The following is a 20,242-nucleotide window of genomic DNA, read 5'->3' as shown; positions in this document are numbered from 1 at the left end:
AGCGCTTTGCTCATCGCGCGTCAGAGGAGCGCCACCGGGGATCAAAGCAGCTGCTGCTGCTGCTTCCAGGGGCCGCTCAAGGCACAAAAACAACCCAGTTTGGAAACTGAAACTAAACCGCGCCTCGCTTCCCCCCGCCGCCCTCCGACAAAAACAAAGGAACCGATCCCTGCTTTCCTCCGCCTCCTTGGACCGAGGAGGAGCTTCGGCAGAGCCCAGGAGGCAGCGCCGCGGCTGTCAGGGGAGCGCGCATTCGGAAGCAGCCGCAGCCGTCGAGGGACGCCGCCGCTTCGCTTTGCTGCCCGGCGGAATTGCCAGCGCGCTAGCCCGAGCTCCGGCCTAGCTGCTCGCTCGTTTGCTCGCTTGCCCGCCCGGCTGCCCCCCCCCCCAAACTTGCAGTCATGAGGAGATTCTGCCTTAGTGTCGTGGGCGGGCTGTCCATAACCTTTCTTATCGCCAGCGTTACTCTCCTCGTGGCCCACGTCCTGGACAAAGTCGTGGATTCTCAAGTCAAGCAGGTGAGAGAGCATCTCCTCTCTGTGTGCGTGCGTATTTGTGTTCACACGGTACGTTCAACGAGGGCAGAGATGCAGGTAGCGCGCAGGAGCTTTTCACAATTATTATTTAAGGGTTGTTTACCTGGGAATTGTGACACATTTTATACGGTACTTTATAAATAATAATTAAAAACCCAACTTTAAAAAGACTTCTCTCTTTCCCTCCCACTCTTCATCCAGTTTGTTTGTTTCTTTTTGCAATTTGTCACTTTGGAAGAGACCCTGCTCCTCCTCCTCCCCCCCTTACAGGTACCATGATACTCGTGGGCCAATTTTTTTTAAAAAAAACTATCTTCAGATAGCAAGACACAGCAATCCTCATATGCAGACTTACCCTATTTCTTTGATTCTAAGACACACTTTTCCCCCCATATAAACATCTCTAAAAATGGGGTGCGTCTTAGAATCGCGGGTGTGTCTTAGGGTTTTTTCCCCCTGTTGGTGGTACTGAAATTAGTGTGCGTCTTACGATCGATGGCGTCTTACAATCGAAGAAATACGGTACATGGGGACCCTATTGGACACGGTGGAAATGGATTCCGATTAAGGTTGTGCATAGGATGGCACTGCATGTGTGCAACTGCATGTATCAATTGCGAGAAATTGGCTGTTTATGGGCAGATATTGAAAAAGTTAACTGCAAAAGAGAACAAAGAAACAAAATATCCAAAGCTGTGTGTGTCTGTGTGTTTATTCAGTTGCCCTCTTCTGTGCTGGCGCCAAGTTTCTGAGGGCCCCTGGGCAAGAAGCCAGCAATGGGCCCCTCTCCCTCAATAAATCTACCTTTTCATCGCCACTGTCACCAGCTGCTATTTATTTAGTTATTTACAATATTTATATACCGCTCCCCATTGAAAATTTCGGAGCAGTGTACAAGATAAAATAAAAACAGAATAAAACACTTTAAAATAGATTTTTAAAGAAGCAAAATGCTCCTTATCCACTTACTTGTCATTGCTCCCGCTTGCTTGATAGTTATTGCTTATTTATTTATTGCCTTTCTATACCGCCCAATAGCCGAAGCTCTCTGGGCGGTTCACAAAAATTAGGCACAGAGCCAGTGAGTGAATAGGTAATGGAATCTACCTTCTCACCCTCACACTTCTCTGGGCCACAGCGAGAGGCAGGTGAAGAAGCAGCTTGCCATGGTGACGAGGAGTAGTAGTTTCGGGGGGCTGTGGTCAAGGACCCCTGCTGGCTGTCGGCCCCTGGCAAATGTCCAATCATTCCTACCCTTAACATCACCCCTGGCAACCAGCCCTGGTTTTATATTGCCTTTTAAACTTTTAATGTTTTAAATTTATGCTTGTATTTTATGTTTTTTAATTGTGCACTGTCCAGTGAGCTTCGGCTGATGGGCAGTATAAAAATGTAATAAATAAATAAATAAAATAAATACATGAATAAAGCACTTGCATTTTCCTAGCAACCACTGTTCCTCCCTTACTAGAGTAACCACTCCCTACTCTTATTGCATGACACACTTTGTGTGTGACAATTCTAAAAGTCTCACTTCTCGCAGTGTAAACACTGTCCTGTCATCCTAATATCTGGCTTGCGCAACGTGTGCCTTACTTGATTTTTTATCATCATTACACAATATTTGATGATTAATGGGGAATTAATTGTGTGAATTCTCTCCACTGAAAAGTACTGACTTCAAAATAGCACCAGTTCAAGTGGAAAGTTCTAGTCCCTGGTGTTTGATCTGTGAAGGCTCATTTTCAGTACATGAGCTGTAGCTACCAAGTGGTGGACGTGTGTGTGTGTGTGTGTGTGAATCTCAGTCTGGATACCATCTGAGTTACTTGACAGGGAAAGGTACTCAGTACATGCTCGTTGGCACAGTTTTCTCTGTTAACATATTTTTGGTATAGCATAGTGCTTTTCTGTAGATTGGGTGCAGTATTGTGGTTAAGAGCCTGAACTATGAAGGGAAGAATCCATATCAAATTTCATCCCTGCCATAAACTCATCACCATCATCAGAATAATTTGTCCTGGGCAATGTTCAAAAATAGAAAAAGGTCTCTGCCTTCAGGTTCGCCATCTCAAAAACATGAGCCAAAAGGAATAGGGAAAGAGAAATAGGAAAATTCATAGAATCATAGAATAGTAGAATTGGAAGGGGCCTATAAGGCCATCGAGTCCAACCCCCTGCTCAATACAGGAATCTACCCTAAAGTATACTTGACAGATGGTTGTCCAGCTGCCTCTTGAATGCCTCTAATGTGGGAGAGCCCACAACCTCCCTAGGTAACTGGTTCCATTGTCGTACTGCTCTAACAGTCAAGAAGTTTTTCCTGATGTCCAGCCGGAATCTGGCTTCCTGTAACTTCAGCCCGTTATTCCATGTCCTGCACTCTGGGATGATCGAGAAGAGATCCTGGCCTTCCTCTGTGTGACAACCTTTTAAGTATTTGAAGACTGCTATCATGTCTCCCCTCAATCTTCTCTTCTCCAGGCTAAACATGCCCAGTCTCTTTTCATAGGGCTTTGTTTCCAGACCCCCCTGATCATCCTACACTAGCTGGGAAAGAGAAAAGGGAAAAAAAGGGAAAAAGAGAAATCCTATGACACCCCTCCCAGATACATAGTGTCCCAGGGGCCATAGGATACAGTGGATCTCTTCCTCCAAGGCTGGGGACAGAACTCCGATCTTGGAGGAAAAGATCCGACTGTGGATCCACACCGTCTCCAAACCCTTCTCAACCACCACAATAGCTCCCGCTCTAGATGCCAGAACTCCGACCTCAGGAAGGGGGTGAAACAGGTGTGGTGGGAGTGTGATGGTGGTTGGCTGGGAGGAAGAAGCCATGGATCTAATGGACTCTCACCCCCTGACTAAGCATTTAGGTGTGCTCAAAAGTGTGTGTAAACGTTTCTCTCCAAGTGCCAGCAATGGGAGAGGGACGATTTGGGTTTTTTTTCCATCTGTGGGGCTAGGGAAGACGCCTGTTTGAAGCTCTGGAGAGCTGCTACCAGTCTGTGTAGATTAGTGAGGTCTGAGGGCTCCAATGTTAGTGGGGCAGTGAATCTGCTCCGGGTTTTCAAAACCAGTCAGAACTCTGTAGGATCTATCCAAGGTACAGAAGCCAGGAGAAGATTTGTCTGTGTAAAGAGTTGTGTGTTTGGTTCTGATACTGATCAGAAATTCCTGGACCTCAGCGTATTGTCTTAGGCATCCTATTCCGTAATTCTTAAATAGTCGTTTCTGAGTTCCGGGCTGGATCTACACTATTGCTTTAAAGCGCTTTATAACAGTTGTATAGCGCTTTAAAGCAGTAGTGTAGTTCCGGCCACAGTTTTGCACTTGGCTCCAGTTGGTGGACTTCAGGCTTCTAGTAAAAAACGAAGCAGATCCTGCAAGCCTAAAGCCTGCCCACCCCTGCCATATCCTATATGTGCTCAGCCCTGGAAGGGAGGGGGGAAACATACAGCTTGAAAAATCCAATGAGGGCAGCCTTATTGCCAGGATCCCATCTCCATGGAAATGCTGCCAAAGCTTATCAGTCAGGGACACCCATATATCAGCCACACATGGAGAGAGCCAATGAACTAACGAGAAGAGGGACACACACCCGAGCACACGTCCTGCATCACAGTACACACAATATGCACAATGACATCACAGCACCCCCAACCGTACCGCCCAGGATTGCCAGTTGCCAGTCATCTGTCCAGGCAAGGGTTCAAGTCTTCTAATGCTCCTCACAAGCACTGTTCTGGAGCCCATTCCATTATTATGTATTTTAAATTTTCCTTGGCTCCTTTTCAGGGCAGAAGGTTTCACGAGGCAGCGTACAACGCTAAAACACATAAAGCTGATAAAACGCAATAAAACAGTAGGAACACAATAAAAAGAGCAATAAAACCACAATAAAGCATGCGTATTGTAGTAGTTAAGTAGTAGGCAATAAGATAATAATAAAGCATAGATGTGTTAAAATAACAGTATGAATGTTAGGGGGAAGAAAATGACTATGTGAACAACATAGATGATAATAGAAACATGAGATAAAACAACCTGATGATTAAAAGCAGCCTTACCATCCTCTCTTAAATGCCTGCCAAAAGAAAAATATTCAAGACTGTTTCCTGGATAATAAAATAATTGTTGGATGATCGACATTCCTAGGGAGGGAGTTTTAGAAAGAGGGCGCAGCCACCAAGAAGGCCCCGGGCTTTGTTACCTTGTACAAGAATGTACTACCTTGTTCATTCTCAATTTTGACAAGGGAGGGATTTGAGAGCAAGGCTGCCTTTGAAGATCTTTGTGTATCAGGAGAATTGGGGTTGTGGTTCATGGTAGAAGATGCTAGAGATGTCAAATTACCAGAAATTTTGAAGCCATGGGGGGGAAAAGTTTTGGGTGTGTGTGTGGCGTTACACCCCACAAGTCAATTCCCAAAACTATGTCTGCAGTTTGTAAGTGTGGGTTTTAGAATGTTGGTCTGAGTGGGCGGAGTTAGAATGTCTGGGGAGGGGGGAGGAGTGATATATAAGGGAAGGACTGAGGGGATTGTGAGGGACTTTTTAGGTACTCTTAGAGTCTTTAGTGCTCTCTGTGTTTAGGGTACTTAAGTTCTGGGAAATTTGAGGTTCAGGGTAGAGAGTGGTGTCTTTGGAGTGTGGTGTGCACATAGTTGATGTATATTAATCAATACTGATAATAAAGAAAGTTCAAGATTGATTGTGTGAGAAAAAGGAAAGTGCATATGTGAATGAGTGAAAGGATTGGATGAAAGGTTTCAAAAAGGTTTTAAAGGTTTTATTTGAAACAAAGCTTGTGAACTTTTAAAATAAATTTTAATTATTTTGTTTTTAACTACCACAAAAATCCCACGTGTCTGTTTGGCATTTATCATCTGAAGTTTACACATTTAGCACCCACTCTGACAATAATTAACCTCAGCACATATGACTCACAGTGTTTTATTTTATATATTGAAATCCTTCTCCATTTAAACCCCTTTCTCCACATAGTTTGGAAGAAGGTGGTTTTTATCCCTTGCCTCAGGCGTATCAAGCAGTGGTGCTTGGCTTGAGCAGGGAGTAGCCGCGGCCAGGCTTGGTGTTCAGAGCCTGTGGCAGGGGGGGTTGGAAAAATTGAAATAATGCAATATTAGCACTTTTTACAGATTGAAAGTCACTTTGTTACTTTAGGAACATAAAACGTAATTATGTCCAAGTTGGTTTGGCATAAAATTATTACATTTGGTATATTAAAAGTGCAGTGTATTCAAACAATTATTACAAATTTAACTTACTTTTTTACTTTTTAAACTTTTTTTGGTAACAAATGGAGCTACAATCTCCTGAACTGTTAGGAACCTCTTTGGTACTGCCAGTTTATGAGGAGCAGGCAAAAAACAATTAAAAACAACAGAAGAAGAAACCACCAACATTAGTAACAAAGAAAATTATTTATGTCTCTGCTAGTCCTCCACTGTGTCAAGCAGACATAAAGCACCCATTCTCATAAAAAGAGCTGAGAAAAAAAGGGGGGGGCAAGATTCAATGAATATGCATGAAATTTAATCAGACTCATTTTCTGACCTATAGCTATCACTGTTACCATATTTCTTCGATTCTAAGACACACTTTTTTCCCCATATAAACATCTCTAAAAACGGGGTGTGTCTTAGAATCGCGGGTGTGTTTATTATTTCTTAGAATCAAAGCTTTTTTCTGTTGGTGGTACTGAAATTAGCGTGTGTCTTACAATCGATGGTGTCTTAGAATCGAAGAAATATGGTCGTTTCAGTCTCTGCTTCAATGGCAGTGCCCCCGAGAGGCAGAAACGCATCTTGCTCTTGCATTTGAGAGTTGTAGTCTCAGTTTGCAACCTAGGACTTGCTTGTCCTTAGTGCACAGAAATTGTAATAATCTGATACTGTACAGTTTTTAGAAATCATTTGGAGAAGTAAATATCTGAACACCTTGTCTTAAACATTTTATTCATCATGATAAAATAAAACATCCCGTAATCCATTTTTCATCATTTTTTCCAATTTTTCAGAAACCCCTCCCCCAAAAGTCTTTGGGGGAAAATGGAAAAATATCCCCCCCTAATTTTTCCAGGCCTTCACATCTCTAGAAGATGCTTCCTAAGATAACCCTGGACCAAGGCCAACATAATGCAGGAGCTTAGTGCAAAAATATTTCACTTTTGTCTGCATGTGTGTCGATGCAGATCAGCTGGGAAAAACCAGCCTCTCACAGCCTAGACAGAGCAATGAGCTCAATCAGATTAATCATGAGTAAATTTGCATTGTTGCATCTGTATGGCGAAAGACCCATTAAACGTATGATATTCACCGGACAGATCTTTATGAAGCATCTTTGCGGCAAAGGCAGACAGATCCCATCACTGATACCATTATTTCCACAGGCGTTGCCTATGCCATTGTGGAGATTGCCTTCAAGTGAAGAGCAACCGATTGTCCAAATTCATCCTCATGCAAGAAGTTGTCCTTTTGTATGCAAATTTCTGTTTTTGGTCCTACGTAGTACCAAGCTCCTGCCCTAAAATACGGTAGGAGGTGAGAAATTAATACTACAGCAGGATTGAAACCCACCTGTTTTTTGTATTAATTTATTCACCATTACAAGTCATTCTGAAAATGAACAACGAACATCTTTCTTTCTACTTTCTACAACTATACGTCCAAACCCCATTTTTCTTATCATCGCTTGTCCTCTTGTTCAGTCTTGTATAAACTGTGGTTGGTAGAGACTTGATTTAAATCTCATACTGGTTTAGACTTTTTATTCCAACTCGGTTCCTGCCTAAATTTACTCTTTCCTGGCTATGTTCTGGCTTCTGGCTGTGAGTATTCCTTCATCGAGCAGGGGGTTAGACTCGATGGCCTTATAGGCCCCTTCTTAACTTTACTAGTCTATGATTCTAGTAATCTGTTGTTTTTATAGGACTTCTTTACAGTCTTCTACCTTGTTCGTTCTCATGATTAGAGGTCTGCAGACATTAGCTGGTGTTTAGCCCAGGTGTGGGCAGACTTCAGACTCATGAGATCTACTTTGCTTTTTTAATAGAACCCTGAGATCCAGCAGTGAGAGTCAGGAGCAGAATGGTGGTTCACAAGGTGGAGCGAATTACCAACTGCTCCCCAGGAGTCCTACACCGGGGTGACCTGCATATACAAATACAAACCTACATCTGAGTTTGTGGAGGGAGCCTTTTCATTGATTTTGTTAAACTATTGGGAATCAAAAGCCTTTGCTGATCTGCTGCAGAAGTGGGCAGAAGGTGGAGCTTCAGCTCCCGGAAGCCCATGGTCAGAAATGCTGGAAGTTGAAATCCCAAATATCTAGGGTTACCATATGAAAAGGAGGACAGGGCTCCTGTATCTTTAACAGTTGTATTGAAAGGGGAATTTCAGCAGGTGTCATTTGTACATATGGAGAACCTGGTGGGATTCTCTTTTCATCACAACAGTTAAAGCTGCAGGTGCCCTGCCCTCTTTTAAATCTGGTCACTCTAGTATAGCTCCTGCAGCTTTAACTGTTGTGATGAAGAGGGAATTTCACCACATTGTCCATATATACAAATGACACCTGCTGAAACTCCCTTTTCTATGCAACTGTTAAAGATACAGGAGCCCTGTCCTCCTTTTCATAAGGTCACCCTAAAATATCTGGCGAGCGGCTTGCTGCCCACTCCTCTACTGAAAATCATACAGCAAACCAATTGACCTTCTGCCCACCCTGATCTATCACTAACCAAGATTTACTGCAAGTAGGATCCTGGCTCTCCTCTGGAGAAGCAGAGTCTTGTCTCTGATGTCATGTTGAGCTTTAGAGGTACCTGGAGCAAATCAGGTCTGAGATGCATTCTTACTATACATGGTTATATACGGTATTGGAGGCCATATGCCCCTCAATACCAGTTGCTAGGGAACATAGAATCATAGAATAGCAGAGTTGGAAGGGGCCTACAAGGCCATCGAGTCCAACCCCCTGCTCAATGCAGGAATCCACCCTAAAGCATCCCTGACAGATGGTTGTCCAGCTGACTCTTGAATGCCTCTAGTGTGGGAGAGAATGACCAGGAGGGTGCAGTTGCATTCATGTTGTGCTTGTGGGCTTCCCACAGGCAACTGTGCGAGCAGAATACTGGACTGGTGAGGCCTTTAGTCAGATTCAATGCGGCCCTTCTCATGTTCTCATCTGTTGATTCACCCCTTCCTTTGTTAGAATCTGTTGGCAATTGACCATCTGTGACAACTGATGAAATTAAGCCACTAATCATAAAGACGCAAAATAATACACCCCCCAAGAGAAAACTTTATTCCATCCAAGTTACTAAAAGCCTTTATTGAATGGTGTGCACCAGTATTGGCTTCACTTTAGTTAGACTGATGGTTCAGGAACAGTTCCAACTGAATGGAAGGGGGCAATACTGGTTACAGAGTAGAAAAGAAAATCCACCTAATTCTTAAGGGAGAATGTTGGGCCTTGTCAGGAATTCTACGTTTGTGGTTTATTTTATATGATTTTATATAGGCTTGTTACAAACCTATATACAATTATATACTGGTGTTAAAATAGGGACTTTTTTAAAAGGGAAATGCCCTGGAGATCCAGAATTTTAAGTTGGTTTTGTATGATTTAGGTTTGTGTTAATTTGATTTATGTTAATGTGTTATTTTTATGCAGATATATAGTCTCCTTTGTTTGTTAGTTAGTTGTGATGGTCTGAGGACTACAAGCAACTCAACAAATATGCATTCTATCCACAGTTGCCCTGCCTTGATGTGAGTATATTCTGTGATAAGCATCAAGCAGGACAGGGTAAATTACTAGCCATGCCTTTCCGAGTTCAGAAGGAGAGTTTGGGCTTGCCCACGTCATGCACGCCACATTCCCAAGGCAAATGGGGCTCATCTGCACCAAGCCGGGCATTCCACTATGAAGGAGGTATATAACAGAAAGGTGACCATATGAAAAGGAGGACAGGGCTCCTGTATCTTCAACAGTTGCATAGAAAAGGGGATTTCAGCAGGGGTAATTTGTATATATGGAGAACCTGCTGAAATTCCCTCTTCATCACAACAGTTAAAGCTGCAGGAGCTATACTAGAGTGACCAGATTTAAAAGAGGGCAGGGGCACCTGCAGCTTTTACTGTTGTGATGAAGAGGAAATTTCACCAGGTTCCCCATATATACAAACGATACCTGCTGAAATTTCCTTTTCAATACAACTGTTAAAGATACAGGAGCCCTGTCCTCCTTTCCATATGGTCACCCTAATAAAAGGCAAGAGCCACACTACTGCTTTATAGCGATATTGGAGTGCACTGCAGGATCTACACTCCTGCTTTATAGTGGTACTGAAGTGCACTGACAACTGTTGGGGCCCATTGTCACATCTACACCAAGCCAGATATAGCAGTATGAAAGCAGTATATGGTATGTGTCAATGGGCCCCAACAGTTGTCAGCGCACTTCAATACCACTATAAAGCAGTAGCGTGGCTCCTGCCTTTTATATACAGCTTTCATACCACTTTCATAGTGGAATATCCTGCTTGGTGTAGATGAGGCCGTGGAGTGCCTCCAGATCAGAGAGGGATAAAAGCCCCAGCCTTCATCCTGAGAGTACACCTGGGAAGTGACAGGGGATTGGCCCAGTGGAGGCTGGTGACTCTGATGCCAGTGGGGCAGTGAATCTACTCCTGGTTTCATGGTGTAGAGCACCTTGGATAGATCCTTTAGAGTTCTGACTGAAACCCTGAGAGGATTCACTGCTCCACTAACGTCAGAGACATCAATCTCACCTGAATTGGCACCTATAGTTAGGGTGACCACATGGAAAGGAGGACTGGGTTCCTGTATCTTTAACAGTTGCGTAGAAAAGGGAATTTCAGCAGATGTCATTTGTATGCATGGAGAACCTGGTAAAATTCCCTTTGCATCACAACAGTTACAGCTGCAGGAGCTAAACCAGAATGACTAGATACAAAAGAGGGCTGCACCTTTAACTATTGTCATGAAGAGGGAATTTCACCAGATGCTACTGAAATTCCCTTTTCTATGCTATTGTTAAAGATACAGGAACTCTGTCCTCCTTTCCATATGGTCACCTTACCTATAGCTGTGCTGTAATTTGGATTTGTTCAAAGTCATAGTAGGTGCAATATAGCTACATGAAGGATGGGAACATGTTGCAATCTTCCAACTTCCTGTCTCCCCCACAAACCTGGGAGGAAAACTGCAACTTGCTATGCTCACTACGGCAATTAGATTGGTGGAGTCTTGACTCCTGCTCTTTCACATAAATTTTACAAATGAGACATTGCGGTAGAAAGCAGGTGTATTACCCTGAGCAAACCCATCAGCTTATAATTGAGGTATGTTGTATGCATCCCATTTGTACTCCACCCTTCCTACAAGCTGCTTTTAGAGATGCATGGAAGATACCGACTTGACAAAGGTAGCCCAGTGTGCTTCATGCCTTAGCTGGATTTGGAACTCCATTCCAAAGTCAACTCTATCGATCACACTACCTCTTTGAACTCAGGTCCGAGTCCTCTGCCACTGGATCTCGCAACTTCCAAGGCAGCAATCATATGCTCACATACTTGGGATTAAGTCCCACTGAATGCAACAGGACTTATATGATGACTAAACGTGCATAGCAATGGATGAATCTGTCAAACTTGATTTCCCAATTTCCCAGTTTTTCAATGTTAAATTCATTCTATTCCAATTTTCTGCAAGTTTGCTATTTTCAAAAAACAAAGTTTGCACAAAATGTGGTAATGTTTTCGTATGCGTTTCTCAAAATATAAGAATTTTAATGCACTTCTCAAAATGTATATAATTTCCCAAATAAACACATTTTGATGAACAATTCCCCCATAAAATAAAGTGTTTTGTGCACACTTTTACAGATGCATTCTTGCATGCATTTTGTTTTTTTGAATTTGTGAACTGCATTACTGCATTCTGTAATGTGCAAATTCCATCATACAGCTGCAGTCTGGTTGATATGTAGCTTGGGAAATGCAAATTGATAAGTTCAAATTAAAGTGCAAATCAAAGGAGTTTCTCACCCATCCCTAAAACGTGTAGGATTGGAGTGTGTACATGCTGTTCGGTGACTCCAGCTTAATAGATTTTTATCATGAAACATTCCAGAATCTCTGAAGGAGATCAAAGAATTAGGGGATTTCTCAAGTGTCCTTAAAGTGGCTCTGGCTTTATTTGCATTTGATTTCTGAGCTGCTCAAATACAGTTTAGACATACTTATAAGCAGCTTTGAAGTGTAAAGTGCCATTCTGCTGTTCAGGTGTACTTTGTGGGGGCAATAGCTGTTAAACTCAACCTGGGCTCTCAGGCGTGTACCTCTTTGTCTATCACCTTTACTTAGTTTCATGTATTCCTGCTCTGTGCAGGATCAAGCCATGTATCTAATGCGTCTCTTGTGTGTTAGCTTCAGATGCTAACTGAAGCAAGTATGCCTTACAGCCTTTTGTTGCTATCTGTAGGAGGAAATTGTTTGTGGTTTCTCCTGCATCATATTAGGAAAGAGGCCTTTGTTTTTCCAAAACAAAGGTGCCACAAGACTGTTGTTGTTTTTACTACAATAGGCTAATATGTCTTGTGGCACCTTAAAGACTAACAAATTTATTCTGGCATAAGCTTTTGTGGACTGTAGTCCACTTCATCAGTTGCATCTCTTAGAGCAGGGGTGTGCAACCTCAGGCCTGGAGGCAAAATCTGGCCCTCCGGTGATTCTAATTCAGCCCTCCAGAAGGTCCAGCCTCCTTCTCCTGGTCCCAGTGCCTTTCGCCAAACTACTGGTGATTTCTTCGTTTTTGTATACTCTTTTCCATGTTCTAAAAGGTTGAAATGCCTCTCCTAAAGTTTAGTTGCTGACAGTAAAAGCTTTAAGCTAAATTCTGTTGATATTTTTTGGTTTTTTTTTTTTTTTTGGCTTCTATTTCTAAGGCTTAGGTCTGAAACCTTAAACAGTAAACATTAAGCAAGAGAAAGTCTCTGGATTTAGTACTGAGGCAGTTTAAAATGAAGCACAGTGACAACCAAGGCCTAATCTATACCTGGAGGCGTTCTGGGAGTGGGGAAGGATGATCATGGGGTTTTACACTTCGTAGGATCATTCCTTAGGGACCACATGCCAGCGAGTTTTCCCAGAAGTAGAGGGCCATTCTGGGGTGCCTTTTTTTTTTTTACAAGCCGAGACATTTGCGCAACAGCATGGGCATGATCCTGCGCAAAGGTACAATTAAAAAAACCCACAACAAACTTGGTGCTGGAAGGCGCCAAGAGCCATTGCAAACATGGTGAAAATGCTCACTCCCGTTACCCATGGACTGTACAGCTCCTTGCCCATTTCCTGATCCCCGCTACTCATGGGGAAGAAAGAGGACCCGGGAGGGAGAGCCACGCTGCCCGTGGACCTCGGGATTGTCCTGTGACTGGAGAAAAAATGGGACAAAAGCAGTCCCAGATATCTCGGGAGAACTGAGTGGCCGTCCCCGGTTCACCCTGGGATCAGCTGTGCTTCATTTGGACCCACAGGGATGACCTCAAGTCCACCCCGGGATAAATGGCATGTGTAGATTCAGCATAAGAGGTAGAGAGTTTATTGAGGAACCAGAGTAATGTGTGGAAACAATACTTCAAGGCAAAAATATCATAGCTACCTAAACTTGTCTATACATACCTAAGCACAGGTCTTCCAATAGGTCAGAGCCCAAACAGAGATATTTATAGTCCGAAGCGAAGGCAAGACAAAGACAATAAGCAGCTGCAACTTCCCTAGTTTTATGCTCAAGCCCCTGGCAACATTAAGGTGATCCTTGTTAGCCAATCACAGGCTGACTAGAATAATTTTCTCAGGCCTCTAAAGGGAGGTGAAGGGTCCCACAGGATTGTAGGTGAGATCACTTAATCCAATTAACTAGGCCTTGTTCTGACCTTGGGTAAACAGATTTCATGAGATAACACACACACTGTGTGCATCTTCAGCCTTGCGAAATGGAAATTCACAGATTGTTAGGACACAAAAAGAAAATGGGAGTTCTTTACAATGGCCTCCTCCCCAAAAGGAGCAACTGCTGGGCATTGCCAAAACATACAGTGTGCTTAAAAGAAGCATTAGCTGCAGTTCACCTCCAACAATTAGCTGACGTAGATAAACCCTTATTAAAGAGACGCTGCGGCGTCTAATAGACATGAAACAGAATGGTAATGTAAGGCCTCTAGGGCGTCTAGATCTGTTTTTGCATTAGCAAAATGCAAAATGGCCTTGGAATATTTTGGAAGATAGAGAATATTTGCATTCTATGATGCTCAGCCTTCTAATATCTGCATTCTTGGATGCTCAGCACACATTTTTCAGAAGTCTCAAGCTTCCCTCAGAATTACTTGGAAGGGTGGAATATTCAAATAAAGTGTTCCAAAGATACTTAAAATATAAATAATAAATGGACGGTAGAATAGTTCAAGCAGAAGACTCAAGTTTTAAAAAGTACCGTATTTCTTCGATTGTAAGACGCCATCGATTGTAAGACGCACACTAATTTCAGTACCACCAACAGAAAAAAAAAACCTAAGACACACCCGCGATTCTAAGACGCACCCCATTTTTAGAGATGTTTACATGGGGGGAAAAAGTGTGTCTTAGAATCGAAGAAATAGGGTACTAATACTTCAAGAAAACTAGTTTCATGGTTTTACAATTCTAGATGTGCCTGTGAGCCAACCAAGGTTGTCTACCTTTGCACTAAACTATGGTTTGCACTAACCATAGTTCAGAACCGAAATAATGTTTCAAGTTTCAATCTCATGGTTTAGAGTCACTTCTCTGGTTTCTTTGCCCATCCTAGCTGCATTCAGGTTTATAACTTCCTTTCCATCTCTGTGATGAAGCAACCTCTGTTGGAGTGCTGCCACAACCATGGTCTGTTTGTCCAGGCATCATGCCAAACCATAGTTAGCTAGAGTGACCAGATACAAAAGTGGGGAGGGCTCCTGCAGCTTGCACTGTTGTGATGAAGAGGGAATTTTACCAGGTGCTGTGTGCATACAAATGACACCTGCTGAAATTCCCTTTTCCCGGTCCTCTTTTTCATATGATCACCCTGTGGTTTGCAATCCCACTTCAAAGCATGTTTTCTGATGCTGGTATGTTGGCCATTCGCAAACCATGGTTTGCCAATTCTCACATCACACCAACTCATAAGTAAGCTTCTTTACCCATGGTTTAGTGTGATGTCTGCTTTGGGACAGTGTTATCAGAAACCTGTGTTAGGTATAATTTGAAAGCCCTTTCTCTTATGATCATAACGATAACAAACAACACAAATCCAAAATGCTTATATAGACATAGGGCTCATTTACACCATGCAGGATATTCCATTTTGAAAGCGGTATATAAAAGGCAGGAGCCACACTACTGCTTTATAGTGGTAATGAAGTGCACTGCAGGATCTATACTACTGCCTTATAGTGGTAATGAAGTGCACTGACAACTGTTGGGGCCCATGACACATCTACACCAAGCAGGATATAACACTATGAAATTGGTATGAAAGCAATATGTGGTATGTGTCAATGGGCCCCAACAGTTGTCAGTGCACTTCAATACCACTATAAAGCAGCAGTGTGGCTCCTGCCTTTTATACACTGCTTTCATAGTGGAATATCTGCTTGGTGTAGATTAGCCCATAATCTCTATATATTGAACAGATCAATGTTTAGCATAATCTATCCTGCTTCTGCTTGTCATACAGAAGCAGGGTTCAGATGTAACGCTAAGCCACCATGGGTCCCATTTGAGAGCAATCCATGGTGGGTTAGCCTGCCTTGTGAGGGGTGAAATCCCCACCTATGATCGGTAAAGCATCCACTCTGGGTACCCACCCTCTGCAGTGGGGCTGAGGGGCCTTGAGTGGCTTACTGTGTGGTGTCACAGGGGTTCCCTTAATAAAGATGGTCGCTCTGTGGAAAGATCTCGGCAACCATGGAGATGCCCATTTAGCGCCTGTGCAACTTCTGGCAACTTTAGACAGCACATCTGAACTCGATGGTCACTGTCACATAGCGATAGCTGGAGCAGCCAGCTCATGTCCTTTCCCACCTCAGCGACTGCTGTAATAAGTGGCGGTGGTGGGAGGACAATGTGAATTGTGTGAGGGATGCGTGCATTGTGGTTTTCCTATCCGTCCCAGCTCTGTAGTTCCCCTACCCACCCAAACATCCGTGATCATCTGAATATGTCAAGGAGATCTTTAGGGTCACCAAAGCCACATCTTAAACCACTAGAGGCATTCAAGAGGCTACTGGACAACCATCTGTCAGGTATGCTTTAGGGTGGATTCCTGCATTGAGCAGGGGGTTGAACTCAATGGCCTTATAGGCCCCTTCCAACTCTGCTGTTCTATGATTCTGTGATTCTAGTACTATTATTCAGTCATCCTTTCTGCAAATTTGGCTCGTTTTGCCTACAAACATCCAGGCTTACCTTTGCAGCTTTTAAAAAACAAACAAAAGCTAGCTGCTTCTAGATTTCCAAGTGCAAGGTGTTTAACGTAGCAGTGAACTTATATTGGCATCTCACTACTCACTGCTAGGATGATTGTGGTATCGCAAATTACTGCTGTTGCTGAGCTTATGTTGTATATATTTAGTTGAATTTGCACAGACTGTCGTTTTTACATCTCATTGTCCTTTGACCCTGCTGTTTAGATTGGTTTTTCTCTACGCTTGCATGCATAGGTATGTCTGTCTATAACACCTGATGAAGTGGACTCACCCACTACATGCAATAATAAACTCAATAGTCTTTCAGGTATCCCAAGGCTCTTTGTTGTTGGTTTACTGCAACAGATTAACGTAGCTGTCCCACTGGAAGTGATATGGGTATAGTGTTCCTTATAGAAGGGGACATCAAATCCCCTTGAGTAGATCATTAGAATGTCAGGAACATGGTTGTAAAGAAAGCCTTTCTCATCCATGCTCGTTATCGGTGTACAGGTAAGCTCCAAAAGCTTTCAGAAGTGTCTCTTCCTTTCCCATGTGTCCTATGACACAGTCCAGGAAAAGTGCATCAGGTGTGCACCATTCAAGCAATGGCATAGAGATACCTCTAGATTTATTTGGCAAGGTAAAAAACCAAGAGTAAAACTTAAAGTTTTACAAGATGCCAAAGAAAGAGGAGGTCTGGGATTTCCCGATTTGAAATTGTATTTCTATGCCTGTTGCTTGGTGTGGTTGAAAGAACGGGTAGTGCTGGAGAACAGATGATTATTAGAGTTGGAGGGACATAAGATTTGGGTGGCATGGATATTTGTGGTATGAGAAAGCCAAGGTCAATGTGGATTTTAATAATCACTTTGTAAGACGTACAATATTGAATGTATGGAAGAAATATAAATTGAGATTATGTCAGAAGATTCCAATGTGGGTTTCAGCCCAAGAAGCCTTTTACAGAAGAGAACTGTCGAGTGGACATAAATGGTTAAAACACAGGGATGTCTTGGAGACATCCCAAGGAGAGTGTAAACTAAAATCGAGAGAGGAGTTGTTAAAAGAGGGCCACGTATGTCAATGTTTTTTGTATTTACAGATTCAGGAGAAGTTTAACAGTGATGTAGGAGTGGGAGGATTCAAGGGGTCAATGTCAATGTTTGAAGAGGTATTATGTACTAATGAAGAACATCTTATTGCCAAAGTATATAAACTATTGTTAAAGTTGGAGGGAGAGAAAGAACAAATGATGGATTGTATGGTCAGATGGGAAAATAATGTGGGGCATAAAATTCCAATAGAACTATGGAAAAACATGTGGACAAAAGGTTTAAAGTATACATTAAGTACCAGACTAAAGGAGAACTTTTATAAGATGATGTATAGATGGTATATGTCCCCCTCAAAGTTAGCAAAAATGTACAGTGGTTGTTTGGGGGACTGTTGGAAATGTGAAGAGCAAGAAGGAACCTTTTACCACATGTGGTGGTCTTGCAAAAGGGCAAAGGCTTACTGGGTTAAAACACATGCATTAATGCAAAAATAAATTTAAAATAAATGTAGAAATGAAACCAGAAATGTTTTTGCCTGGACTGATGGATGATCAACTGAAAGATAAAGGATTGTTATTCCAATATATGGTAATGGCGGCAAGATTACTATATGTGCAATATTGAGAAAAAACACAAGTACCATCAACGGAAGAATGGCTCTTCCAAGTTATTGGAATTGGCCGAGATGGCGAAATTAATGGCATTAGTAAAAGAAAGAACAATAGCTTCATATGTATTGGACTGGAAACCTTTTATTGAGTATATAAAAGAACTGCAAAAGGATGATTTATTTGTATGTGGATTTTATATATAACTTGTATTCTTGTCTCTGTTATATATACTTGCTTGTTTTTGTGAAATTCGGACCTGGTAAACTAGAAATAATTGACACTTGCCATCTGACACGAAGATCGCTTTAAATGGAATATGGCCTTATGTATTTGTGATCATTTTCGTAGTTGTTTACGTTGTGATGTAGTTTGTATAGTCTGTATTGTGTGTTTTTTTACCTTCCCTTATGTGTTTTGTTTTTGTGGGGAAATTAATAAAAGTATTAATGGAAAACGAAAAGTGCATCATGTGGTTTAAATCAGCTCTCTCTCCATGAATGATGTCCCTTCAGGAAGTCAACAACTAGCTTTTTTTTGCTTTTTAGGAATCGGTATTAAGAAACGGTTCAGAAATTTTCAAGGCATGGAAGGAGCCTCCACCACCTGTCTATATGCAGTTCTATTTTTTTAATTTGACCAATCCGTTAGAAGTGCTTCAAGGTGAATCTCCTATAGTGAGGGAAATTGGACCATACACTTACAGGTAATTCTTTTTGTTTCACATTCAACAGTACAAGCAGTATTTGGGGAGTTGGTGGTTGGGGTCCCTAAAGAAGGTTCCTGGGGTGTGTATGGAAGCAACACTGGCTGGTTTCACATGTAACGCTAAGCCATGATGGGTTGCTAACCACAATACGTAGAAGATTACGCAAACAGCCCACTATGCGCATTCTGCAGAGCATGGGTTTGGAGAGAGGGGTGATTGGATGGATTAACCTATCCTGGATAATGGAAACATCCCATAGATAACATACAAATCATGGATTCCGACAGAAAATAAACCATCATGTCTTAGCATTACATGTGAAGCCAGCCAATGGCACTATTCACATGACCGTGGGTGGGTGGGGGAACTAGGTTGCGGGGAGGCGTAGGAAAGGCGTGATGCACCTGCTCCTCACACGACTGGGAACTATGTGGTGCGCTGTGGTTGACTCACCCATCCCTGCTCCGTTGGTAAATCCCCATCCTCCTGCCGCTGCTTAACCCGGTGGCCCAGGGGCAGGAATCAGGCTGTGGCGGCCGCTCCATCCATCACTATGCAATAGCAGCTATAGAGTCTGGCCACGTTGCCTAGAGCATCGGCGGAAGTTCCAGACGCTCTTGGCCTCCTCCTCCGTGGTCGACAAGTTTTTTCCATGGAGCAGCCAGATCTATTGATGCTGCTCCTGCCACACAACATGGGAACCCACCTGGGGTACAGGGTAGATACTGGGGGTGGGTAAAGCACCCATCATGGGAGGAAAAAAACACCCCACAGGCTAACCTACCGTGGATCGCTCCCAAATGTGACCTGTGGTGGGTTAGCATTGCATCTGAACCCAGACAGAGACTCTTTAACAGGGTTGGCATAGGGTGACCATATGGAAAGGAGGGCAGGGCTCCTGTATCTTCAACAATTTTATTGAATTTCAGCAGGTGTCCTTTGTATGCCTGCAGCACCTGATGAAATCCCCTCTTCATCGCAACAGTCAAAGCTGCAGGAGCCCTGCCCTCTTTTGTATCTGGTCACACCAGGCAGGGCTCCTGCAGCTTTAACTGTTGCGATGAAGAGGGAATTTCACCAGGTGCTGCAGGCGTACAAAGAACACCTGCTGAAATTCCCTTTTCTGTGGACTTGTTAAAGATACAGGAGCCCTGCCCTTCTTTCCATAGGGCCGCCCTATATAGGGAGCCTAGCTGGCTAAAGGGTGGAGTATGAATGCTGTAAATGAACAAATATGAAGGCCCACTGCAGTTCAAACATCCCCCGTTGATTTCCTAAGCGAGCTAAAGAGAAGCAGGCTGCTCTTTTTATTGATTTATGTTCCTCCCACCACTGCCCCACTGTCCCCCTGGGGTCTTTTCCCCTGCTGCTGCTTGCTAGCCTCTAAGCCAGCCTTCCTCAACCTGGGGCGCTCCAGATGTGTTGGACTGCATCTCCCAGAATGCCCCAGCGGCTGGGGCATTCTGGGAGTTGTAGTCCAACACATCTGGAGCGCCCCAGGTTGAGGAAGGCTGCTCTAAGCGCAGCCATCCCTGTGCTGCCTGCTCTGTCTTTTCCTTGTGCCTCATTCTGACTCACCAAGACAGGATTAGGTTGCATTGCATCTGGTCTGATGAGAAAAGGGATGTTAGGGACTCAGGCTCGCTTTGTTTTCCAAGCTGAATCGCCCTTTTGTGGCTACGGTCAGGGCTTGGCATGTGCTCCACTGTAAAAACAAAACGAAAGTCACTACGTTTTTTTCATGGAAAGTTCGATTTTGCAGCTATATGAATTACATAAAGTATAACTTCTTCTGTCT

The 20,242-nt window shown here is 43.1% G+C and overlaps 1 protein-coding gene across 2 annotated transcripts in view; it reads left to right on the top strand.

The window, feature by feature from the left end:
* The first annotated feature begins 374 nt into the window (after nucleotides 1-374).
* The window catches only part of SCARB2 (scavenger receptor class B member 2), a 59,466-nt gene continuing 39,598 nt past the window's right edge, over nucleotides 375-20,242 (top strand). For both annotated transcript variants that reach the window (XM_063135982.1, XM_063135983.1), the window contains exons 1-2: nucleotides 375-518; nucleotides 18,284-18,441. In XM_063135982.1, coding sequence (XP_062992052.1) covers nucleotides 402-518; nucleotides 18,284-18,441 — 275 coding nt within the window. In that variant the 5' untranslated portion in view covers nucleotides 375-401. The remainder of the gene's footprint in view (nucleotides 519-18,283; nucleotides 18,442-20,242) is intronic.

This window comes from Elgaria multicarinata, chromosome 10, assembly GCF_023053635.1.
Source record: "Elgaria multicarinata webbii isolate HBS135686 ecotype San Diego chromosome 10, rElgMul1.1.pri, whole genome shotgun sequence".
In the NCBI taxonomy this organism is placed as follows: domain Eukaryota; kingdom Metazoa; phylum Chordata; class Lepidosauria; order Squamata; family Anguidae; genus Elgaria; species Elgaria multicarinata.
Note: the sequence above shows the minus strand (reverse complement) of the source record. Positions and strands in the feature narration are given on the sequence as shown.